The 26722-nt window shown below is 39.8% G+C and overlaps 3 protein-coding genes across 8 annotated transcripts in view; 1 reads left to right on the forward strand and 2 right to left on the reverse strand.

Moving 5' to 3' along the window:
- LOC124179789 (protein artichoke-like) overlaps positions 1 to 26722 on the forward strand; it is a 263799-nt gene that overhangs the window by 163119 nt on the left and 73958 nt on the right. The window contains exon 3 of one of the 6 annotated variants that reach the window (XM_046564533.1): positions 22611 to 22659. The exons of the other annotated variants lie outside the window; for them this stretch is intronic. The gene's annotated coding sequence lies outside the window, so the exon portion shown is untranslated. The remainder of the gene's footprint in view (positions 1 to 22610; positions 22660 to 26722) is intronic. 6 annotated transcript variants of the gene reach the window in all.
- Positions 4787 to 7072, reverse strand: LOC124179790 (maltase 1-like). Its single transcript, XM_046564537.1, has one exon. It carries the CDS (start codon positions 7040 to 7042, stop codon positions 5291 to 5293), a length of 1752 nt encoding a protein of 583 aa, XP_046420493.1. The 5' UTR covers positions 7043 to 7072; the 3' UTR covers positions 4787 to 5290.
- LOC124179793 (maltase 1-like) lies at positions 11879 to 14433 on the reverse strand. Its single transcript, XM_046564538.1, has 3 exons — positions 14381 to 14433; positions 12328 to 12836; positions 11879 to 11967 (listed from the first exon to the last, which is right to left on the reverse strand). Exons 1-3 carry the CDS (start codon positions 14431 to 14433, stop codon positions 11879 to 11881), a joined length of 651 nt encoding a protein of 216 aa, XP_046420494.1.

Below are 26722 nucleotides of genomic sequence, written 5' to 3' on the forward strand. Positions count from 1 at the left end.
TGCATCGATCTCGCTGCAATTCCAGAGGGACAAGAGGTAACCGTAATTGGTTACCACCTGGTCAGCCCCGGTCCTCCTCCCCCTCCTCATACCGTCCCGCTGTTCGAGCGTTGATGAACTTTCTATATAAGTCCACGTGACCGTCGTCGAGGGACGCCCCCCGTCGTGCGGGGCAAAAGTTAGCTTGATTAAACCTGCGGACATTTTTTGCAATATATATTTAACGAATTTTACACGATTAGAGGTGTAGTAAATCAATAGAGGCAACACAGAAAAGCTTCGGTTAGCGCAGCTGCGCTACCGCGAGATCTCTATCGAGTGAATTTTCGTTCGATTTTTATTCATTTATTTATTTGTTTTTGTATTTTTTTCGTGACTGTTATTCTCCGCAGCGATAAACTTCGCAATATTATACAATTTTTGGGGACGGGATTTTCTCAATCGAGAAGCGGCAATGAAATGGTGTAAAAATATTGCGGTGAATTTCTTTGCGGAAATTTTTTGAATAGCGTTACTTACATGTTTTCAAAAAAATTCTTTACTTCTCTACATTTCTGAACTGTGTTTCAATTCAATTTTCACTCAGTTCGGTGAAATTATGAAAGTTTATATGGGATCTTTTACACATTGCTCTGTCGTATCAAAAATTCTAATTAAATCGAAGGTGACGAGTCGATTTTTTTCGTCGGTGTGAGAGTCTCTACGAAGGTAGACGGTCCAAATAAATTTACGAGATTAAATAAGAGCCTAATGCCAATGACTGAATGAATTTCACTTCAGGCTTCAGATACGATATAATCAATTTAGTATCTGTGACGAACAAAGTTTTTTTTATAAGTATATAAGATACAGATTGAAGAGCAATTCTCAAATTCTACCACGTCAAGCTAAAATCGCGCGGAACTTTCGAAAAATTAACGAAACGTCAAGTTCGTTCGGTAAACTTGTTACGTCCGGCGTATCGCCAGACGTCTCCCTAATCTCGTCACTCTCCCACGATCCTTACAGCAACCTTATCGTCTCATTCCTGTCATCCTATTTCCATTCTGGCTCACGCCACTCGCTTTTTGCCGACTCCGCTAATTCTATTTCCCACCATTTGCGCACCTTACGTCTACTCCTTTTTACCGCAGCATCATTTCTATTCCAACGTTCGACACGATCAAGTCTATTTCAACACTCAACAACCTCACGTATAACTTTTCTTACCGATATTGTGAACTACACGCTCCGTTTAAACTGTTCCACAAATTCTTCAAACAAATATATAGTTGATATCTCAAGCATCCAAACGGTTATTCAACCCTTATTCCAAGTTGTGGTTGTCCGACGTAAGAAACTTTTATACAAAATAACCAAATAGAACCGATTTCAGAAAGGTCCAAATATTTGTAGGAAAAAAATCTATAAAATTACGATAGAAAATCGCATTGAAAAATGTAGAAGTCTGAAAAAACGGATGATTTTTTATCCACATATGACTGTATGCGTACATGCTTATTTTTCGAAAAATCACTAGAAGTTTTCAAAATGATTTACAAACCGTAAATAATCCCGAAATGGTAATCGCGAAACTTCCGGCGAAATAGAAAACTGATGTTCATTCTCATTCAAAAATGCAACCAAATAATAATAATTTCTTTTTACCATTATTCTTTTCAATTATCGTTTAAAGTTTCTAAAATTTCTATCTTCTAATGGGTATCTAAAATTTTGTGATACTTTATAAGATATTTTTGAATTTTTTCAGATTTTAGAAAGTGAGTTGTATTTTCCACTTTTTAAATCATACTTTAGATACGCTGGGTTGTAAAATTCTGAAAAAAATTGTGATTGGATTTTTCGTCGTCGACTTTCATACAAAAAATTAGAAAACCAATCTAAGACATCGAATTAGAAAATCATGTATAAGTCTCACGACAAGCTTTATCGGATGTAAGTCCGAGGTGGATAGAGAAGCGATAAGGAATTCGAAAATAGAAATGGAATATGGAAGGAGTAGGATAGTTATAGATACTATTTCTACTAGTTTTTTTTTTCAGATACACTGTCGGAAAATTTACAGTGTCAATAAAAGTCCACACCGATTGGTGTAAAATTAAACATGATCGGTGTAAACCGTTCGATTATTGACACCAAATGGTTTTAAAATCAATACCAAAATGGCGTGGACTTCTGTAGAATATTTTCGGTGTTACATTCAATACCGCATTTTTAACAGTAAAGTAAATGTTGAAATCAAAATACCAGTCTCTTTTTTCTTGCGTATTAATTCGATTTGAAATATCCCATTGCAAGTTTATAAGTATGCAGAAAAGAAAATTCCAGATACTGATTTTACCGCCATATCAAGTAATTGATCCCTTCTTCAGAGCAAATTCTATAAACATCTTACATTCATACATATAATTTTCAGGCAACGTTGCTTCAACCACGGCGGTCGGAAGTTGTAAAATCTTTGGCCTCGTAGAGTAGAAATTTTTGCCGCATTTTGAAATTCTTCCTGAAAGCAGGTGGCAGATTCCTGCACTTGTAAAATCTCGAGTTCGTTGTCCATCACGTCTTCCATTAACCACTCGAATTGAAATGCATTTTAAAAACCGTCTCACTCAGCTGGCAGCATGGCTGTGAGCGAAGGGGTGGAACGTACGATTCTGGGTAAGTGAAACTCGTGTTGACAAACGAAGAATGAAGGATGATAGGGGTGGATTTGCACCGCCGTGACTGTAAATATTCATGATAACGCTGCGAGTGCTGGATCGGCGACAAAAGTAGGATAACCAACGCGAGCTCATTAGGAAAAACGGCGTTCGAGGATGTATTTCAAGTCACGGACACGGAATTGCACGATTTTCCAGTCGTGCCAAGGTCTCGCTGCTCCCACTCGACGAGGCGGAATGATATCCGCGACGAGCGGCACGTGCCGGATAGCGTTAATCACGCCAGCTCTTCTTTAAGCCCCCGTGCGGACGGCGAAACTCCGGCGTTAAATCGCTCGAGAGTAACTGGGACGCGGGATCAGACCCGACCGCGGGAACTCGCTATACTTACACCATGCATATATGGATCAAATGGCATCGCCAATCTCACTAAGTGCGTATTTCTTCGCTACTCCTCCGTGACGCGTATTGTGTGCATGGATGGATGGTGATACTGCAATGGAGGGATGAAAGTGCCAAGTTTCATACTTTTCTTCTCTTCGAGCAAATGTTAAGTTACGCGACTTTCTTCCATCGTATCGTACGAACGCACACTCGTAGCGCATTTTTTTTTTTTTTTTTTTATTTTTGACTTCCCGGCCCAATGCGATAACATATCGAAAATTAAAGCGGAGAAGTTCAGGCCGCTGGACCAAGTTTTTTCATATCGTTTTTCGGTCGGAAAATTGGTGAGTGCAAGTTTCCGTGATGTGATCGGTGATTTTCGTCAACGAATGGTTCGACTGCGGGGTGAATTATTTTGCCTTAGCTTCCCTGGCGTGCGGGTAATTTGCCGAAATGTGCCAGCAATTATCTTAATACACAAAAGAAATAAAAAATTCCAATCAAAGCTTTGGCAATTTTTACTGAAACCCAAATATTTTTATTTCCCTCCTGACCACCTTGTATGATAATACGAAATATGTAGATATTATCACGCGCTGAAAATGGACCTGTTCAATGCATTATACAAGATGGGCGAGCCGATCGGTATCGTATGGTAAGATAGTACTCTGCCAAACCTGCCGGGACGAGAGCGCGACGTTGTAGTTTCCCCGATCCACGGCAGGGAGCTGATACGCTCACAGCACTCCCGTAAGCAAATTAACCTATGATTATAAATATGTAGGTTCTGATTGCAACTCAGAGTCGCTATGATACATAGCGCCGGTAAGGCAATGATTCCGTAACGCGAGTTGTAATTGTGGTTTGAAAAACTGAAACTACTTGGATACTATGAGTTCGAAGAAAACAAATTTACGCATCCGAATCTAGTGTCGGAAAATTTCTCTCTACTTGACACTATCAGATCCTGCAACGCGCGATCACTTCAGATAATCTCTAACGTGCGACCTATGCCATGTTCTTCCTGTGTAATTACCCATAACCCAGCTATGCTATGTTCTTTGACGTAATCGTATAACTGACTTCCTTGAGACACTGGTTTATTGTTCCACGCTTATTAGTCATAAACGTAGGCTAAAATACTAGTAAACCCACGATTTATTTCCAGCGCCCTGAGAAGGACCATTGCTTTCTCGGCACTCACATAAACTGGTTCATTACTCAATCATTATTGCTAAAAGTAATTGCTACTCAACATTTATCAAAGTAAAACTTTTAAGTGTACAAAAGCCGAAGTGTAACAACATAACTCAACTTTATAGAGTACAAACCAGCTTCAACGTGTAGAAGTAATCAATTCGGTATTGAATCAAACGAAAACAAAGCTGAAATCAATGACACACCGTTTCGTTTTATCAACGTTGAGTCGAACTGCGTTTTTTTTCGCTTCGTCTATTTTAAGCATCTTTTGAAAATCGTAGTCAAACAATGAACGCTTATTCCGGTTTGAACGATTCGTGAACCATTTGCGCTTAAATGTTTATGCCAAACAGCAAATTAGGCCTTGCAAAACTCACCTTGCCGTAAATCGATAGTTACGAGACTAGTACAGGTGTCAGTGATGCTTCGCACATTCTTTTGAGTCACACACTATCACGATTAAGGTTCATTCCAATGGTTCATACAACATTATATTAATAGAAAAGTCAGTAAGAAAATTGTATTCTAAAATACAACTTAGCAATAGCAACAATTATAACGAGCTTGAATAATAGTTATAACAATAGCGATGATAATAATATAATTAGCGATAAAGATTTTCAGTCGTTTTACCTTTGTAATTACAATAATCGACCGTTTCGCAGTTCAGAAGTTGCAACAAATATTCTTAGAGTTCGTTACGTTTGTAAACACACTTTTCAGACATGCGCTGACAATTTAAACAATCGCAAATTGTCACGGTTTTATTTAAAATCTTAAATTTATTACTGACACAATCGCGAAGCCACTCGATAGTTAAACGTATTCAAAATCATGTGATACAATTACTTGTTAAGCAAATATTGATTGAATAACGTGAAAATGGTGTAAAAAAATCCCCCATAACTCTGAGCTAGTCTTCAGACTCCATGTTCTCTGCTCGGATACTCTTATCTAGGCCGGATGATGGAATTCTATATACACAGATATTTAATGTTTGCTTTAGAATATGAGAGGTTGTTGAAATACATACAATAATTACATTACTAAGCTCCGTGGACGATTTGATATAGCCTTGGAGAGGTCAATACTATGGTGGTAGCCGCCGGAAGTTGTACGCTGGAAGTAGTAACATTTCTGCCGGGAGTGATGCCGGACGAAACGCTCGACGTATACACGGTCATTTGATCTAGAACCGCGATGCTGTTTTTGACGTTGATGCTCACGCTTGATTCGGCGCAATTGACAAGAGCGACGATCGGAGTGGCCCCCGTGACCGATCGCGTAATAGCAAGGACGTTATCAGCGAGAACTTCCACGCTCAAGGACCCTCGTTTGAATATAGGCAACTTCCTGAGAGCCGTCATGGCCTGGTACACGTGGTAGTGCGAGTGGCTCACAGCCTTCTGTGCAGCAAGATTGAGGATTACGTAGTTGCGATTCACCGGAAGCCAGGTTGTCGAGCTGGTGGAGAACCCAGCGCTCGTTGTGCTGTCCCATTGGTACGGAGTCCTCTCTGGATCCCGAGAGTACTGCTCGAAGTGTTCTGCATCTGTGTTACAAGCTGCAGGATCGACAGAGTCAACCCAGGATATTTCCCCGTCGAGCATGCCGATTTCGTCTCCGTTGTATGTTACTGAGATTCCAGGTAGGATCAGACAAACGATTGACATTTGATCAGCGCGATTCGAGCCGTACCTCGACGCTACCCTGCGTTGATCATGGTTACCTGTCACCCAATTCGCCACGTAGTTTTCCGGCATGCTATCGAGCCAGCTATCGATTACACTCTTGAACTCTGCAGCGGTTGAACCGCTTCTGGTGTTGGTAATGAATCCGAAATTGAAAGGAATGTTGGAGCCGTGAGTGTAGTACTGCATCACGAGATCCGTGTTCGCGTATCCTTCGGTCATAATGACCTTCGTGTCGGTATTCGACTCCTGGGCATATTTATCCAGCAAATCTCTCCAGGACTGAAGGACATTATAGGTCTCCGGCTGGTCTTTGGAGTATATATGATTGAGAGAATCGTAGTATCCTGCTGAAACGTTCGGGTTGTTGGACGAAGGTTCATCGAGGAATCGATCATCCTCGAACATGTGGTTTATGGCGTCAATGCGGAATCCTTCAACGCCTCGTTTCAGCCAGAATGAGAGAACGTTTTCCATCTCCTTCCTCAAATTCGCATTCCTATAGTTGAGGTCAGGCTGACCTTTCACAAACTGGTGAAGATAGAACTGGCCTCTTTCTTCATTCCATTCCCAAGCAGATCCTTGAAAGGTACTAAGCCAATTGTTCGGTGGCTCATACTTCCCGGTATCATCTGGATTCTTTCCATCACGCCAAATGTAGTAGTCTGTGTACGGATCCTCGCGTCGAACGCTTTTCTTAAACCACTCGTGCTCGTCAGAGCTGTGATTTGGCACAAAGTCAAGAATAACTTTGAGGTTAAGCTGCTTTGCCCTTGCAACAAGTGCGTCGAAGTCGTCTAGGGTCCCGAACAGCGGATCGATGTCCACGAAGTTCGATATGTCGTAACCAAAGTCAGCCATTGGGCTCGGGTAAATTGGGGATATCCAAAGAGCACCAACACCTGCATCCACCAGATGATCCAGCTTACTCGTGATGCCGTTCAAATCCCCTACACCGTTCCCATCGCTGTCCTTGAAACTTCTTGGATAGATTTGATAGAAGGCGGTAGTTTTCCACCAATCTTGATTCGATACGATTTCGGTTCCAGTGCGGCAACCGAGAGCGCTTGCCAGTCCGATGAACAATATTGCTAGCTGGGACAGCATGGTGGCAACGGTGTTTTCTGATGGCTCGTACCGTATTTATATACGATTGAATTCTAAAAAAAAATACACCATTGTACAAAAATTCTCCGGTATCATTAACAGGAAACTTAGTCAACGCTATCTTATCCATTTGGGTGCAAATACTGATAATCGTAATCCACATTTCTTTAAATGAGAACTTAGTGATAGGAATCCGAGTTCACTTGAATTCATCGATTAAATAACATCCGCAAATCAGATAAAATCTGCAATCACAGCCAATCCGCTTTGATACACTATGACACTGACGCACACATTTTTCTGTTATTTTACTCTCATTTCTTCATTAAGCTTATCTATACATGATCGCGAATATTATTTTATCCTTATTCATAATTTTCTTTGCAAATTTAGTTTCATACCAATCGGGTTCCAATTTGTTTAGTGCTAGAACGGGTCCACTCTAGTGATCGTCGATTCATTTCACTGCGCAGTACTTCTAACTATATTGTAGTTCTAGACACCACCTAACTGGAACCACACTCTTTTTTCTGCACTCTAACATTTGCGAAAATTTTTTTTTTTGCAATGGTTCTAACCATCCATGTGGAAATCGAACGGTAACTCATAGATATGCAACCAATTACTCATCACGCTACAACAGAATTACGAGCGCTGATAAACTGAACTTTGAAGTTCACGTATAATTGAGTAGTCCGGAAAGGAATTTTCATATGTAACTATGTGTCATTCGAAGAAACGTACTTCTGCAGATCTGACAGTATGCTAATTTCACTTTGAGATCTATTCTCGAGGGCTCTAGTCATCGAGAAGAATGAAATATTACCAAAAATTGATATGACCGTTAATTTACGGTGCTACAAATACGTGACCGGATATTGCAGCAGCAATAACAATCATGAGCAAACACATTACTGCATCCACTGTGTTGAGTGTGTCGTGGTAGACTGAACTAAGGCGAGAAGAGTTGCAACATACTTGAAAGAGGCGATAGAGTACACACTAAAGTTGAACAATAATGAACAAGGAAGCTGGGTTGATAGGCTACGCGGCAGGAAGTCAAATAGCTGTTACGTGTTCAAATTCTGCAGAGGCACAATCAGATCCGCGTGCCGGAAACAAACCCTTGTAGCTCTTTTATCCACGGAGGTAGAATTCATAGCTTGAGCAAAGTCATGTCGCGAAGCAGTACAGAGTCGAAGGCTGCCGGAAAGGTTTAATGAGAACCAAAGAAATCTTAACGCCGTTCAAAAAGGCAATAAAAGTTACCTTCAACCGTATGAAAGCTGAAAATTATAACATCGAGCAAAACGTTCAGTGATAAAATACTGTTTCGTTAGGGATCCAAATAATAGGAAAGTAGTGGAACCAACTAGGGCAGTAAGATTAGGCATACCTTGTGAACAATTAGGATTGGAGGATTGGATTCAGTGGATGATACTCGTTGAGAGATAATGTTAAGTATATAGAATATACACGGTTCTAAAAAAAATGTCCCAGACGGTCCACCAAAACTTTTGGGTAGATTTAACAATTTTTTAGTGTACAACTATGTGAAAAAAAAGTAAAAATTATAAATTGAACGTTGATGTGACAATTTAGACGTTAAAATTACAAAAATTTTAGCCATATTCCCCAACAGAAATGTAACAAATAAAACACAGTGGACCTGCTGGGATATTATGTTTAGTTAAATTTTTCCAACCTTGTGTAAGCGAATCTGTGTCAACATATGATTTCAAAAATGTGTAACACACATATGCACACAAACCTAAGTACCGGCCGATCAATTTTTAGAATAAATACCGGTCTCGCGTGAGGAAATTTCACTCCTCTAAGTGCACCGATATTGTATTACAGTAAAATTACTCAATTCTTCCATCACCGTGATACTAAAATACTTGCGATGGAATACTATGGTTATGTAACTAGAATCTGCCCTTTGTTAGGTATATATTTACCAATTTAGTTAATATAAGCCGTTGCACAATATCTTTGATAGTATTAGGTTACCGATTTTAGTGTGCCACAAGAGCAGTGATTATAGGAATTGGTTACACAGAAAATATGTTTCCCAGAATTAAAATCTCAACACACGGCTTATTGAAACACTACTCATCTTCTGTGACACTCAAATGCTATGGTTCACAATATCCAATTCAAGTTTCAATCAATGCACGAGAATTATGGCACATGGAACGTTACGATGCACAACGAACGTAACATACATGCATGTTTCACGTTTCGTATTCAACCAGTTTTGTTACAGGTAAAAATGATAAAATCTACGAATTTTCGCGTAAATCGCATTGTTTACAGCATAGTTTACTTTTTCGTGTTCAGGTACATTACCTGAATTATTTCAGATTAGTTTCAAGTACTTTTTCATTGCGTAAAAAACAATAAACTATAGAATTTCTTTCACATTAATCGACAATGAATTGATGCTGAGAAGGTTGAAATGAATAATTTTTTTACGTCCACGGTTGAACAGGCGAAAGTACTTGTAGAGTAGCAGTTGTATTTTCTTGAATCTAAGAAGTTTCTGTAGTCATCTTATATCTGCAATAACGCAAAATATTCCACCTATACGAGACAGAGCTAGGAATCAATATACCTACGGCAATTCCAAGACCAATATTATCTTTCGGGGAATGTCAAGAAATCATTCATACTTTCAGATAAATCAAACTTATAAAAATTGCAGGTCATGTTACGCTCCATCTCACGTTTCTTTTTTTTAACATTGCTTCGTAGGTACAGTGTATTGTTCTTAAGCCGCAGTTTTTTCCTTTTTCAGAAAGAAAATCTTAATTCTGGCATTGACCTCTTACCGTATAGATTTGCGAGCGACATCCCAGAAGATATACCCTATCACATTTGACAGTCATCTCCACGAACATATGATTATTTGTTTTCATTACTTGGCATGGTACAAACAGTATTCAAGTGGTTGGTTACTTTTTTTTCTCCTAATTCCCAAGGTGCTGGTGAGCAAATTATTCGTAAGAGATTAAATGTACAAAAATTTTATACTTTATAAATTAAACATTCCAGTCCTCACATACTTGGAATACTTTTTTTTACCAACTCACGACCTTGTTGCTTCCGTTGAAAGCCATTTTTCGATCGTAGAGAAACAACCTTGAATTCCTTTCGATTTTAATTTTCCGCTATTTGCCTTTAAGCTTAGGTATAACGTTACCTATACTACAGGTAAACACACGGGCATTTCGACGCATGTACATATGCAAATAATTATTATCAACCAAGCTCTGCAGACGTATGCTAGATGTTTTCAAATTGTTCAGCACGACCCGCATTGTTTAATCAGCCGATGTGTGGATCAATGTGCACAAATGCTGCTAAAAAAATTGATTGGAGGGTAAATACAAGGGCTTTAGTGTGATAATTATCAAACTATCAGTGCAACAAACAGCTACCCTGTAATCAACCCGGTTATTTTTAATTGCCTGAATCGATGTACGCTGATAATTTCTCTAGCTCACTGATCGAAATCAATCACTTACGATTATTGTATACTATCTTTGTATAATCTATATTTGTACAGAGTGAAAAAAATGCCATAAGAATTATTTGAGTTTTTGTAAAACCGAAGCTAAGGACAACTTACATTTGCTCGTATCACTGTGTCAACTGCCAATATGTTACGCAAAGGCGTACCTAACTACTAAGAATTCAGTATCATTTTTGTTCTCTCAATTTTCTGCTATCCAAATAAAGGAGATTATTCCCACCATCGTCATTTGGAAATAAATAAGTTTCAACTACATCAATTCCGCTATATTCAAAATGGATTTACTCAACCTTAAATGGAATTTACGAAAACAGAGGTGATTGACATTTCTGCTTTAATTATGTACATATTGCTCTGCTCTTAGAATTAACAATCGTAAATTCAAAGCAAAATTCATTACTTTGAAAACATGGCTTTCTGTACCTGTTACATACCTATATTTCTGTACATATTCTGTACGCAATTAATTTAAGCCTGACGTGAATAGCTTTTGGGATAAGTGAACGAACTCCCATTTATGATGAGCGCTACTATTTCGTGTGTCCACAAACAAGCCAGCTGCAAGCCGAATGGGAATCAGTTAACAAAGCTAATAATGAGATATCAATTTCTCTGAACTGAAAAGTCTATTTCACTAAAACATATTGACCAGGCTTTGTTTCGAGGTCTTAACGATAGCGTACAATCCATTAAATGTTAGTACTACAGTAGCGGTACCATGAAGTTCAATGTTTTGAGGTTGCGACTCTGGTTCCCGGAGTAATGTTGGAGGAAACACTTGACGTATTTAAGTCAGTAATTTGTGACAAACAGCCCGTGCTTGATGAAGCATTCACAATCTCGTTAGTTTCAGCGAAATTGACAATAGCAACGATTGTCGAGGCACCGGTTACCGTCGCACAATAACGAGGACGTTACCAGCGAGCACTTTCACGTCCAAGGATCCGCTCCTGGGTATGGGTAACTTTCGGAGAGCAGTCATAGCCTGGTGGACATGATAGTGGGAGAGTTATGTAGTTCTCATTGACCGAAAGCCAGGTTTGCAGGTTGGTAAAGAACCCGGCACTCGTCGTACTGTTCCATTGATAGGGATCCTCGCTGAATCCCGAGTCTACTGCTTATAGTGTTCTGGATCGGTATTGCAGGCCGTAGGATATTTCGGTACCGACTATGCCAATTTCATCTCCATTGTAAGTTACACCGATCCCAGAAAGAATTAGACACAGAATTGACACTTGGTCCTCGCGATCGGTGCCGTACCTTGACGTGACTCTGCACTAATCATGATTGCCTATCACTCAGTTGTCCACGTAGTTGGTAGGCATATTGTTCATCCAGTTGTCAATTACGATTTTCAGTTCTTGAACGGTTGAACCACTTCTGGCGTCTGTAGAAGAATAAATTAAATGGAACATTGGAACCGTGAGTATAGTAATTCATTACGAGATCTGTGGCTGCGTAGGCTTCGGTCATGATGACTTTCGTGTCAGTTTTCGTTTCCGTGGAATATTTATCAAGAAGGTCTCTCCATGACTGGATAATGTGGTAGGTTTCAGGCTGATTCATGGTTTTTTGACAAGGGTTCATCTTTGAACTCGGCTTCCTCTATCAGAACAGGAACAGCATCTATGTAAAATCCATCGACGCCTCTTTTTAACCAAAAGGTGAGGAAATTTTTCATTTCTTTCCTCATCTCTGTAGTGGAGATCGGACTGGCCTTTTAGAAAGTGGTGAAAGTAGTACTGACCTCGCTGATCGTTCCATTCCCATACGGATCCTTGAAAGGCACTGATCCAATTATTCGGAGGTTGGTAAATGCTGGTTCCTGTTTCGCATATTGCGTCATGCCAAACGTAGTAATTCGTGTAAGGATCCTCGCGACGAATGCTTTTCTGGAACCACTCGTGCTTATCGGAGCTGTGATTTGGGGCAAAGTCAAGAATCACCTTGAGGTTAAGCTCCTTCACCTTTGCAACAAGATTGTCAAAGTCGTCCAAGGTCCCGAACTCTGGATCGATATTCACGTAGTATGCTATGTCGTAACCAAAGTCAGCCATTGGGCTCGGGTAAATTGGAGCTATCCAAATCGCGCCGACACCCGTATTAAACATGTGATCGAGTTTACTTGTGACGCCATTTAAGTCTCCAACACCATCCCCATTACTGTTCTCAAAGCTTCTAGGGTAGATTTGATAGAAGACAGTAGTTTTCCACCAATCTTTTTTTGCTCGCCAGCCCGATGGATAATATCGGTAGCTGGGACAGCATGACGTTGACAATGTTTCTTAATACTACGAATCCAACTATTATATACTCAGAAGGTGATAAAATCGTACCGTTGCAAAAAAAAAGATTTATAATCTTGTGTCCAAGAGGTGTAGTCTACGTTGTCTTATCAACTATGGCACAAATATTGATAATTGTAATCAATATCTTTCGTAAGCTCAAGAGGTAAGCAACAGAAGTCTTGGTATGGTATTTTACACCACTTCTTTGGTGTAAACGCACATATTTAGTGATCTTTTAACACGACAAACTCCTTCATGTGCATGTAGGCTGTTTCGACGATTCTTCCAACCGTGTTGACACATGCTTACATACTTATTGCTAATACGATCTCACTTCAATGATTACTGGCGACTTACTCTGCTTCACTTGTGACATGATAGGATTGCGATCCTGGACAACGACTGGAGTACGTTATAACGAGTAGTAAAACCTGGGCAATTTGCCTCCCCCGAGACACATGAGCAGAAATATTGTCTTGGATATGAAAAGATAACAAACCATACACAAACATTATCGTTAGTTTTATGGTCATTCAATACTTCCCGTTCCTCATTTACGAAAGGGCTACGAAAAATTCGTCATGACCAAATAATGCATAAAAGTGAATTACTGAGACATAGCAGCTGGCTGAAAAATATCATCACTGCAAATTACCCTGCAGAAAGAAACTTTAATAATCTGCTGCATAACAACTCTTGAAGAGGAAAAGATGGTTCTATCTTTGTAAATTTGTTAGTGTTTAATTCGAGTTGAGATTGAACATGATCTGGCTTGAATTGTTCGAGAAATATAGCACGAACAACGAAATAGATTAAATAACCGAAGAATGTATTTTTTTTTCCCTCGTTCTGCTCAACACAAGTATGGGAATAAGTAATCGTAGGTTCAAGTGGAGCATCACGAACTATATTTACCCCTTGAAATATACTGTAATCAATACGCTTTTTATTGCACAAAGAAATTTATCACTTTCAACGATAAGTGCAAATAATAAATAACAAAGTAAATAGTAAAATTGTGGGCTTCATTTCAAGGTTTTATGATATAATACAACTCTTGGGATGTCAGTACCACGATAGCGGCACCAGACAATCGAATTTCCCGTTCTAGTCATTGTCGTGCTTGGAGTAATATTGGATTAGGCTTTCATAATTTCGATTAGGTTTACCGTGCTGGCTGCGGCATTAACAACCCGATCAATTTCTCCGCAATTGATCAGAGCATGTATTGGAGAAACTCCAGTGATGGATCGCACAGCAACTAGGATGTCTCCAGTGAGAACTTTTACGTCCAAGGCTCCCCTCCTGAGTACAGGTAATTTTCGAACAACCATCAATCGCATGGTACACATGATAATGGGAGTGGCTTACTGTCTTCTGTGCGGTAAGATTTAGTATTTTGTAGTTTTCATTCGCGGATGTGACGTTGATAAATTTTAAGAGAAGCCAGCGCTCGTCGTGCCATCCCACTGATAGGGAGTCCTAGCTGGATCTCGAGAGTACGGCTTATACCGTTCCTTGGCAGTACTGTAACCGGTAGGGTCAATGGTATTTTCCCAGGACATTTAGGTGCTGATCCTGCACAGTACGTAACAGCGATTCCAGGTAGAGTGAGGCACAGAATCGATATTTGATTCACGCGACGAACGCCGCATCTTAAGGCGATCATGGGCTGATCGTGGTTACTTACAACCCAATTCGTGGCGTAGTTGTTTTGTAGATGTTTTAGCATATTATTAATCCCATTGTCAAATATATTTTTCAGTTCCTCAGCCGCTGAACCATTCCGAGCGTCGCTGATTAAATAGAAAATGAACGAGACGGCAAAGCCTTAAGTATAGTCAATCATACCGAGATTTATGCTTGCAATAGCCTCATTCATGATGATCTTCGTTCTGGTAATTCGTTTATGTAGAATATTTGTCAACAAGGTTTCTCCAACACCGCAAAACATGGTAAGTCTGAGGCTGATCCTTGATGAAAATATGATCGAGAAAGTCGTAATGGCCTTCTGGAACTCCGAGTTGTTGGACCAAGATTCATTTTCAAATTCTTCATCCTCTATCAATCCGTTAATAGCGTCAATCCGAAAACCGTCAATGTCTCGGTTCAACCAAAATGCAAAAACGTCCTCCATCTTTTCCCCCAACAAAATGTTTCTGTAGTTGAGGTCAGGCTGAGCTTTGATAAACTGATAAAAGTAGTACTGGCCCCTTTCCTCGTTCCATTCCCAATCAGATCTGTAAAAGACTCTAAGTCAGTTATTCGGACGTTTTCATTCAAATATTGAACCCACTTTCATATGTCATGTTTTGCCAGATGTAGTAATTGGTGTACGGGTCGTCCCGGAACGACTCGTGCCGATCGAAACTGTGATTTGATACAAAACCGATAATCACTTCAAGATCAAGCTGTTTCACTCTTAGAACCAGTTTTCCAAAGTCATCGAGAATACCGAATATTGGATCAATGTCTGTGAAGTTTGATATGTCATAGCCAAAGTCCACCATTGGACTCGAGTAAATTCGAGATATCCAAAAAGCGTCGATACCTGAGTCTACCGGATGCTCCAACTTACTCGTGATTCCGTTCACGTCTCCAACGCCGTCTCCATCGCTTTCCTCGAAACTTCTTGGGTATATCTGATAAAAGACAGAGGTATTCCACTAATTTTTATCCCAGACCACTTCAGTCCCTGGATTGCAAGTGAGAACACCAACCAACACAATATACATATAACGTTATAACTTCTACCTGCACGATATCAACAGTATTGCCCACTGCTCTGAATCCAGTTATATGCACTTGGACTTGAAGTAAAAAAATGTTTGTGACATGTCAAAAATTTCTCGTTGATATCAAGAAAAGTCATTCGTCTTCATATTATCCAGTACGTAGTGCAATATATACTGATAATTCATTTCTGTTTTTTCTGTTCTTAAGTAGCGATAACACGCCTTCAGACGTGCCTCGGAAATCGAAGATTACTCCAATTTATCTGTTTTATTCGTTATTTATCCAAACCATGCTATTTTTTGACAATGCCAAACGTTGTCTATGTAGCGTGTCACTGTTGACGAACCTTGTCAACTAAACAACGGTAACACACCCAATTTACTACGTGCAATGAGTATGCTCAGCAGTTGCAGAATAATTTTACTGCGTACAATTAGAATACCGTGATATCGGTCAAATCCTGAATCTAAATCACCATACGCAATTACGTCATTGAGAATTATTCCTTTCCTGCCGCAGATTACGTATTGTACACTTGAGGCAATCGGAAGTGCTTATCCAGTCAATGTCTTGCGTGCGAGTCCCCCTTTTATCACTACACACGTCATTCCAGCCCTTGACCACTCACCACTGGTGCCGCTGGAAGGGCGTCACGTCGCCATTATCGGGCTGATTGTATGCTAAGAGGTTAGGGATTCCTTTGTAATTCAAAACAATCATAATGTGCAAATCAAATAATGGATCATCCATCTCTAGAACCTTAACCTCTTTGGCGTGTATGAGTTATTAGCACAGCACACGCGTTGAGGACAACGCGTATTGTCATTTCCAAAGGTTTTGATGAATTCTGATTGCCTGTAGAAACGAGGGAAACAATAGTACTTGATTACAAATACCATTTATACCGATATTCGCCCGTATGGTCCAAAAAATGTGAAAAAAATTCCTGAAAACGAAGTATTAGAATTCATATTCAGAGATAATTTTACTAACATGATTTTCAGAAGACCTCCGTTTTTATCAATTCCACTTTTGAATATTCTGACTGTCTATATTTGAAACAAATTCAATTTGTGCTAGGTTTTTGACTCAACAGACAATCGATTATAAAATTATAGAAATATCGAAAAACTGTCCTGATTCACTTACAACATAGTGCTACATTCTAAAGAATAATGTCCTACATTACCAATTTTACGGTCTTTATGGATTATCTGAGTGTTCTCGTTTCCTCGCAATCAGCTGATATATTTATCTGACAACATAATCAGGGACGCCAATTGATTTCTGACTTCTGAACAAAATATTGATACCGTCGTAATGATTACATCACAATATGTTCTGTTGAGACTACCACCTGCACTAAAAATTCGTCACTTATATGTATACGAATATTTGAGCATATACATAGCTGAAGTTTCACTTTCGAAATGCCAGTTTTTTGAAAAACCGAACGTTTCGTAGGAAAAGAGTATTAAAAAAAAACGTCAGCGTAAGAAACTTATTCACAATAACTTGAAATAACACGTTTTGATCTTACTCGTTCGGCCAAATTCGATTTACTCTTCGTAACGTATTCGTATCAACTCAAAAGTAAATGATATTGATTAAAGAAACAGTTTGACAAAACATGTAGAAGATTGGTCAGAATTTCATGCACAGGAGAACACAAAGAAACGGCTAAATGGAAAAACCAACTTCAAAGAACAAAGCAAAAAAGTACAAGCAATAAAACAGGGGTAGAAATATAATCTACTGTAAATATATTTCGTTTAAACTGCCATGTGTAAATTTCCACCCACTCAACGTACAACTTGTGCGCCGTTTCTCAATGAAGATGTGTGCTGAGCACAGATTTCGGGCTTTATGTCAACATCAAACGCTCAGCCTATCCTCTTGTCACCGTCACACTGAAACATCTAAAAACTTGTTTTGGATTACCGAGTGATGCAGATTTTCATCTGATTCATTCTGCGCAGAAACACATTAGAAATAAGGTGCCGCCTGGCTCACTCTAATCTTGTGCATACTGATTTAGTATGTTTATCTCGTTAACAGTAAGAGGGTGACTTCTTCTCAACGAACACTTATCGTCAGTGTCAATTTTTAAAATCTTTAGTTCTTTATTTCACACTTCTTTTTCTTCTGAACCTCCGTTTTACAATGCCCTCCTGACTTTTTTGAATTCACTAATCGCGCATTCTCACTTTACGAGACTTTATCGTGCTCTATACTTTATCGCAGTTACTTTCTAATAGGTGCGAATATTTGACATTCATAATAGGATTGTTTCTTGTAACAATTTGGTGATGTATGAATCACAATTTTATGCACTCACCAAAATATCTCGTGTGATTTTAATGTCATGTATATTGGCAAAGGAAGTATGAAGATATTGTCTTCAAATTACAATCCAAAGAAAAAATTTACGGGTTTAAACACGTGTTACTTATTATATCACTGGGTTCTTCATCGTCACTGGATTATAATAAATATTCGTACCTAATCCACTGTTGATCCAATCTTACCAACCCACGTGTGTTGGCATCGATGCAGATTTCAAACCTTTTAAGAAGCTTTATGTAATTTTATTGAGTTTTTTTATTCCGAAAATGCTCCAGTGCAAAAAGCATTTTTAATATTTTGCGTTAGCCAAAATCCCTTACATTGTCGACAGAACGATGTATTCGAGGAAATTTAAACTGTCACAAAGATCGCTTCGTTGAGATGAAGTTCAGAATTAAGATGAAATGCTTGAATTTCGCTCGTGAATCATGATTACAACCAATAATAAGTCAACATATTTTTTTGTGGTATCGCAAATCAATTATATGATTTATATTTAAAAATTGATGTTTTCGCGAGGATCCATTTTGACAGCTATCTACACATCATTACGTTCATGCGAAATTGTAATGAAACGTGCTCAGCCAAGCGTTTCATCGATATACAATTTCAGTAAATCATCTCTCTCGGATCACTGGAGTGCTTGTCACGTGCTGTAAATATTGGAACTTCGGTTTTGGTTGCAATGAAACTGTTCACAGCTCACGAGAATTTAACAGTTGCAGAGGTTGGGGTTGCCATCATTATCCAAAGTGCATTGTTTGCTCGCTCCAACATTTGCGCAGAACCTCGTTTATCCGCTATTCAGTTTCAGGATCCCCGCAGTGAGTTTCCGCTAAATCAAGGAAATATTTATCGATATCGTGACATTTTTATGTTTTTTTTTTTTTTTGTCAATCCCATTTCTCGTTTTGTTCATTTTATACATTTTCTGGAGGCTTGGTAGTTCCATTTTTACGCTGTTGTTTCCCCGGTCTACGCTACGCGTATAATTGAGGCGGGGTTTAAAACGTGACGGATAAAGGAAAATAAAAAACGTGGGGGTCGCCTGGGAGCTTAAGCTCTTTTAAACAGAAAGCCGATAACATCGATGGAAAGCCGTTAACGGATAACGCCTCTATTTAACCAGACTGAAAAAGAATCTGAGAGTGCTAAAGAGATGGTGTGAAAGAAAACCGTGCTGAAAAACGACCGGATCATTAAAGAAATCCGGTACAATTCGGCTGATGGAATTTTCAACGAGACGTTCCTGTTTTTTTTTTTCTCTTGACATTTTTCATTTCTGTTAAATATCTGCAAGTTGACGCAGCAACCAACATGATCTCGGGATCTTTCGAGACTTGGTTACGCAAAGCCGCTTATTTCTGAACCCAAAAGCCTGTCAAAGGTCGTCTCAACGTCTTCGGAACTGTACACAAGTCGTACTCAAAGACAGCCTTCATGCAGCGAATAAATTGAGCGGATTCCGAAAAATCGTGAGCACACCATTGACGCTATTCAATCCATCCACTTCTTGCACCCTGATCTTACTCGTTCCCCCCACCGCGTTAGGCTTGCTATAACCCTCATATAACTATGAGGTAGGTTACATTCATCCGAATAATTCCTTGACACGTTTCAGCTTTGTATATTCACTGCAGAAAGCTGTAGAGGAGGGCTGTTACCGACTATGAATTAATTAAACGAAAGTTAAGTCGCAATTAAATATGTTCATCATTCAATCCCGAGTTTCAGTCAACTAATTGGAAACATGATTGAATACTTACTTTTCAGTAACCTGATCGTTTACTTTATGGAGAGGGGTATTTGACATTGTGGAATGCCTGTTGGAGACTGTGCTTGGAGACGCGAATCAGTCCGTGGATTTTATGCAAATCTTATAATGGTAGTTTTCTCGTTTGGTTATGTAATTAACCGTTGAAAACTTGGAAGTTTGTTCCACTTCTGCCTAAAACTCGAAAGGCAACCGAAGTCTTACATCAGTAAACAGTTGAAGTATATACCGGGCTTTAGAGGACTTAGGAGGGTGATAAATTTATCAACATTTCTGCGTTTTGTGTACCCGTCAAGGAAATGTTCGTAGTCTGAAGCGGCTCAGGTTTCTTGTATTTCACCGGATCCTGTGGGTCTGAACGAGTCTGACTCTCATACGCGATAATAATATACACCGGGATTGCCTTTGTCTCCATAACTTGCACCTCCGGAATGTTGAGGCGTATTTGCCAGGTTATAATTAACCCCTGAGGTGGTACGTTCCACGTTAAAGCAACTGCCACCCTTTCCGTGCAATCAGATGCTTTAAAAATGAAAGAAGTCTCCAACCCGCCAGAGAGAACCTCGAAGAAAACCCGGACGTCCCGGAACTGGCAATTAACCCGGTATGCTTTAATTGACGTCATAATCATAATATACATTACGATGAAGAGAGTTATTTGAATGTCAATAACTGCACCAATTTCGTTGGTTTTAATATTTGCCAGCAGTACGTCTTTCAAATTTCTTCATCGCAATGTCAATATTAATGCATTACTTTGAAGTCGATTCAATGTCAGTTCATAATTTCGATATTACAGAGTGAAATGATTCCAGTAAATGGTCAAAGTCCGTATCTACGTTAATGCAGTACGGACGTGGCATCGGGAATTCGACTTTACTCCTGCGAGAATTTTGTTTTCTGTACATGATATACACTCCGGCCCACAGTGATCCCCCGTGGCGAGTGTTCAACGAATTTTTACCCTACGGCGAACTTGGGAATAACTTCTCGTATAGAACGTGGTATTCGAGCACGATACTCAATAAGATCCCGCAAGCCTTAGCAGAGAAATTGATCGAGTGCTAACCCCAAAGAATTCGCTCCTAAGGTTCCCCAGGTGTCAGCATTCCGAGAATGAGAAAAAAAAAATAGGAAAGAGAACGAGGCGGTGGAATAGGGGCAGGAGGATGGTGAGGCGGCGGTTTCGACCGAAGGTCGAAAGGTCGTCCAGAAGAGAGCTCCTCCCTTTCTCCCTCTCGACACAGGCATGTATATAACAGTTATGACTATACGATATGTATGTGTGTAATATAGACCCATCCATCTACACATTCTCAACTTTTGCAACTAAATCTTTCACCTCTCGATTCCGTCGAAGAAATTCTTTAATCCCACGGGATAATCTTCAAGTAACCACTGAGCTGTTTTGTGGAAGAAGAATCTTTTGCTTTTATATTTTTACTAATTGAACCTTGCATTTTAATTTTTTTTTTTTTTTTCAGCAAACAAGCCACAAAATTTGACTGCCATAGTTGGTGTTAATCATGATGGCTGATTTTTACGACGGATACCATTCATCACTGACTGAAATCTCAAAAAGCCGTCCAGAAACTTGACTGATATTAATTTTTCCAAATCCTTCTTCAATTTACAATTTTTCTCTTTCGATATTTGGAGTTCAGAACGCCAGATATTCAACGGGAATCACCAAAGTATTTCCGAACTGCAGTAGTATATAAATTGAATTATAAAACTATCTTCAAACGGCCTCCAGATATCCTCAGACAGCTTAAGGATTCGATTGTACTGCCGAGTAAGATGGATATCCCGATTCTAGGTCATTAAAAAAGCAACACAGACAGTTTTCAATCCGACATAACCTGCGTTCATAGAAAAACCCGGTCCAAGGTATCGTAATGCACATCCCCATCCGTATTGTTTGTTACAGTGCATTACACATCAATTGCAAATCGGGAGTTGGTAGATGATCGGAACTAGGGACAACTTTGTCATTCAAACCAGAAGCTGTTAATTCCCGTATCCATTTACCGTGATTTTCGACTACCGTACCCAACCACAAATGCAAGCTTGCCATCGGCACATAAACCACGGCTCGGAACTCCGTCGTGTACTCCGATTTGTACAACGAGACATGCAGTTAGTATTTGAACAAGGGAATTGCTCCGCCACTTGGTATCTCTCTCTCCCTCTCTCTCTCTCTCTCTCTCTCTCTCGCCCGTTCTCGTTCCCTCTCACCATTAAACGATGCAGTCTCAATGTCTCTGTTACTACATCTCCACGCGTGGCTTATGTGCGAATTAATGTTACCGAAGGTGACATCATTCCTGGCTAAATCCCATCTCTGAAATTGAGTTGATACTGTGCTGTTTGATATTCCAAAACCATTTATGATAACAGACTTAGGCATCGGTATCATCCCCGCTTCTATATCCTTCGTCCCGCCGGGAATTGGGAAGATTTTATCATTTTCGAGCCGCAGCTCAATCTCCTCGAGAGAAGAGAGTACCCAACGCCCATTTTAACACCACATACAGATACTTCGATACATGAAACAATTTCATACTTGTGTCTATTTTATATTTATAATAGTCAGGACGACTCCTTCTCCTTCAATATCAGACTGGGTTGCTGTACCAACCACTATTCTTATGAAAACAGTCAAGCTTCAGACTTGAAATGGAGTGCACGTACTTCAACGCATTTTTCAAAGAACATCGTAAAACGCTATTTTCTGTGTTTCACTGCATTTTACTTCTTCAATTGACGAACCACTGTATCCAAAGTAATATAAAATCGTTGCGATACAGTACTTTTCCACCTAACTTTTCACACTATCATTACTTATATTTTATTTTCACTTCATTTTATACATCTTTGTTGCAGTGTAGCATGCATCACTCACTACGGTGATTACTTATAGTACCAGAACACTGTAAGTACGTAATCAGTTAATCAATCGCTCTTCCCGCAAGTTACCAATCAAATGTTATCGTACAGTTTGTTTCGGGTGATAATGATCGTCGAATGGTTCGAACCGTCATACTTAGAACGTGGCGCTTTGACTCGGAGGTTATTTGGCACGGGCACGTTCATGACTCTATTGCCATTAGCTGAAAATTGGTGAAACGGTGGCAACGCGACGTTCTCTCGCTCTCTGTAAGCACTTTCTTCGCAATCGCTACCACGGGTGAAAAGTGACGAGGCAAAGAGCACGAGTCCGGAACCTGCGGTTGCGTGATAGATATCACCGGCGATTACAGTACCTGCAAAGTAAATGTCTCGAAACGGAGAGAAACAAGCCATCAAGGTTCTGCCCGTGAGTGGGTCAGCCCATCAACTCCCAAAGGTTAGCGAATAAAATGGAGCCAGAAGGTGCGGGCATTATGGGAACCGTTAGGTGAATCGCACCCCGAGTATTTCGAGAAGAGACAAGTTTGAGGTAAAGGGGCTCGAACCCCATTAACAGAGAGGACTGCCACCTTTTCATTGCTCGCTCACCTCAGAACCGAGATCAGAGAGCAGCACTTGCGTTCAGGCTTCGACCTTATCATACCAATCTTGGAACCTTCGTCAAGGGCTCTCGCGATGGCCTTTCTTCGCTCCTCAAGAAATGGCCGATATCGCCTCCCTTTTCATCAGCGCTTTCAAAACCTCCGTCATAATTATTCGACGGCCGTCTTTTCTGCGGTCAAATTATTTCCGAGTGTAGATAATAACGTCTTCAACTCCATGAACGCAACGACTCACGAACCATTCGTATATTGAATGGTCTCACCTTTTTCCAACCCAATTCCGTAGCTTCAATGGTAGGAAAATTACTCTGCATATTACACCTCAATAAATTGTCTGAAAATTCAAGCATTGGCAAACGCACCTTTTCGATTTAGGTACGGCTTACCAAAGTTTCTTCTCAATGTTGAAAAAAACAAAACTTGATCGGTAAACCTCGATTTTGTTTGTACTTCAGGTGCAATATTATCGTACTTATTATTGTCCACTTTTCAATACAATATGGATCTGTAGTCCGAGTAACAGGACAATTGTTGCAATCACCCCGAAGATGAAAGCTTGAGTTTTCACTATACCGCGACCTTTTGAGTAGAGAATCGTCTCTGACCAGTTTCAGATATATATGTGTGTGATTGATATCTCGAGAGCAAATGAACCGTTTTTCAAGATTTTGGTCTCCCTGAATGCGACTTTTCTAACTGAGTATTGATCGCACCTCGTACGATATCGGCAAGTCTGTTTTTTAGTTATTCGCAAAAATATAATGAATTTTTTATTTCATTTCATCCATTCGTTCAGCTTCATTCAATTAATCAAACTTTGAAGAAAATTGACCAGCTGTCGTAGAGTGTTACGTGAAAATAAATTCTGTAGCCTGCATTCGTATCTAGGCAAATAACAGAAACAGTGGGCTCTCTTGGACTGATCCTTTCCAGACAATCGGTTCTTCTTGCTAGTTTCCAACAGTAGCGGTGTGTATTTAGCCGTGGAAATGCCCAAGTTATAGGTTTTTTTTGTTTTCTAAATTGAACTTGCCGATTCGAATGCAAACATCAGCAGTTTCAATTGTAACAAGTACTTGCAAATACTAGACCAAGATTATCTTTCTATTTATGGTCTGATTACTGAACTGGATTTCGAACCAGATAGAAGACGGGAGAGTGGATATTGCTTAAAACAAATAGGGTTGATATTAGTGACAACTACGTAACGATGCATATTTGGCAAAAGTGCTTTATTTTCTAATTCAGAATAGTCCTCAACTCATAACGCAATAAAAGTTTGCATGTTTTGCCAATCCAACTCTTTCAGAATCATTTGTTGTTAGTAGTGAATTATTTTTAAGGTATTCGCCATATTATTGCTATTAATTTCAACATCACGGACTTAAAATATTATTTCAAGCCTAGGATTGACAATACATTACAATAGAATACTGAACATATGATGGAATGACTTCAGGATGCGAAAAACTCGAAGTAGACATTTGACTATTCACATTAGTATAAGCATCTATCCAACTACACAACAAAAAATGTATTGAATTTATATTATCAAGTGAAACTATGAAATAAAGAAACATTTTCATCGCCATATTTTGTAAATTCAACAAATCCATTCTCTGTGTATACGAAAGTGTATCGGACAGAAAAGAATCTGTGTTTGAGTTATGGCGTTTATCGTACCACCCGCGAGAATATTTACGAGTGAAAATTATTAGCCCCCTTGAAGCCCGGATGTTCCCAATTTTTCATCATTTTGTTTAATCTTACGTCCATTTCTACCGCTTTGACAAATTTACGAATGTTCCGTACGATGATCACTCACGCCGAACGCGTGAGATAAAACCTCTAACGAATGCTCAAAATGCGCGGATAAATCTTCATCCATACATAAGTAATGAGGAGTTGCCGGCGCTGCCTCTGCTGCTTCTGCTGTTTCTGCCACCGCTTGAAAACAACGGGGGCAAACTGATAAATCCATCACTTTCACCCATCGCAAACAGAGCATGAAAAGATTGATCGATCACTCCACGGTCGGACTCGACCAAAAAACGGGCTACCCTCTAATTCCTATCCCAAAATGGCAGATAGGTCCTTCGCTCTGAGATCGTAGACTCGGAACTCAGGTTGAGCTTTCAAATCTTCTGATTTGCAAGTCCATAAAAAGCGATCGCTTAAGTCTGAATCCGTCGAAAGCTGCAAACCGTTGAAGATATTGAACTTTACTTGTTTTTTTTTTGTCAACGCTCTTCGCTAAAATCCAAACGACGATTCATTAAATTTCTTGTACCAGCTTCACCTGTAAGTCCGACCGTGTGTATTATCTTCTGAGACAATATCTCACAGATCGAACCTGACTCCGACTCGATTCTGATATTTCAAAGCAGCCGAAACCCACGCGGTTCAATCAAGACGCGTTATTTCTCGAGACATCGGAAAATTCTTTCGAAATAGCTTCTGTCAGCGTGTAAGTATGCGTAATCGAGTTTCGTCATGCTGTGTGCCTGTGGTTCAAAGTCGAATTGAATCGTGAAAATTGAAATAAAAAAGCATCCGGATGTTTCCCTTTTCCATTTCGTCTCTCCTCGTTCCATTCCGTTCACTCGCTTCTGGCTTGATAAATCGAATGTTTTAGAATTTTCAGCGCTTTCCAACTCCTCCGGGAACCGAGTCACGTATGTGATATAGACACATATAGGTACACAGATCGTGCACAGAGGTTAATGGAAGCGATCCCGTCCCCCACCCCCCAACCCCGGCAAAAGTATCCTCGGGAAGGGCTGAGTCTGACCCCCCAAACTGCAGCGCCAACTTCGAGGTTTAAGTCTTTCGATCACTTTGCACTATTGATGAAGCTGGCAAGTGCGAGCTGCTCCGACTACCCGATGGCTTGGCCTTTTCCACCGATCGCACAGTATAGGTTGAAGTGTTCCGACCGTGGGAAATGATTATTGGAGCTCCCCTCCTCCCTCGTACCCGAGCGTTAGACCAAACCTGCCCAGTTTCCTAACCACCGACTCGTTTCGAGTCCACAAGGATGAAGGACTCGCGGCTCGGCGATATCGATTCGACGTAATTTATATACCACAATTTTACCTCAATGCGATGGATAATTACACCACGGAGAGACGAATTGTTGAAAAAAATCCTATGATTGCTGGCATTTTAGCGATGTATAAGCATTTTTCGCAATATTTCTTACGGTCGTACGAAGAGCTTGTATTTTAATAACGTTTACGCCACTGGTAGACACTGTCTTTGTGTGGCCAGTTCCATTTGAGGAAGAGGATGAAAACTTGAAGTATAATTAGTTGTGTTAGTTGAAACTTGACAGAATTTTTTACAATGAAATTCCGGAGTCACGCTTATTTTTACCAAGTTCTTTATCTCTGATAACCAGTTTATATTAACCTGAATCTTGGTTAGAGTTTGAAAAGCAAGACAAGTAGAGTCGACGGTTTAAAGAATTGTCGTAGACTGAGT

The sequence above is a fragment of the Neodiprion fabricii genome, chromosome 4 (genome assembly GCF_021155785.1).
Source record: "Neodiprion fabricii isolate iyNeoFabr1 chromosome 4, iyNeoFabr1.1, whole genome shotgun sequence".
Lineage (NCBI taxonomy): Eukaryota > Metazoa > Arthropoda > Insecta > Hymenoptera > Diprionidae > Neodiprion > Neodiprion fabricii.

Bases quoted from the DNA above. Each gene is read 5' to 3' on its own strand.
- LOC124179790 (XM_046564537.1), bottom strand. From the start codon at position 7,042: ATGCTGTCCCAGCTAGCAATATTGTTCATCGGACTGGCAAGCGCTCTC.
- LOC124179793 (XM_046564538.1), bottom strand. From the start codon at position 14,433: ATGTCCTGGGAAAATACCATTGACCCTACCGGTTACAGTACTGCCAAG. The intron at 12,837-14,380 runs GTATAAGCCGTA...ATGCTGTCCCAG, and splicing joins TACAGTACTGCCAAGGAACG to CTACCGATATTATCCATCGG. The intron at 11,968-12,327 runs GTCAGTACTACT...ATTCTTCTACAG, and splicing joins GGAATGGAACGATCAGCGAG to ACGCCAGAAGTGGTTCAACC.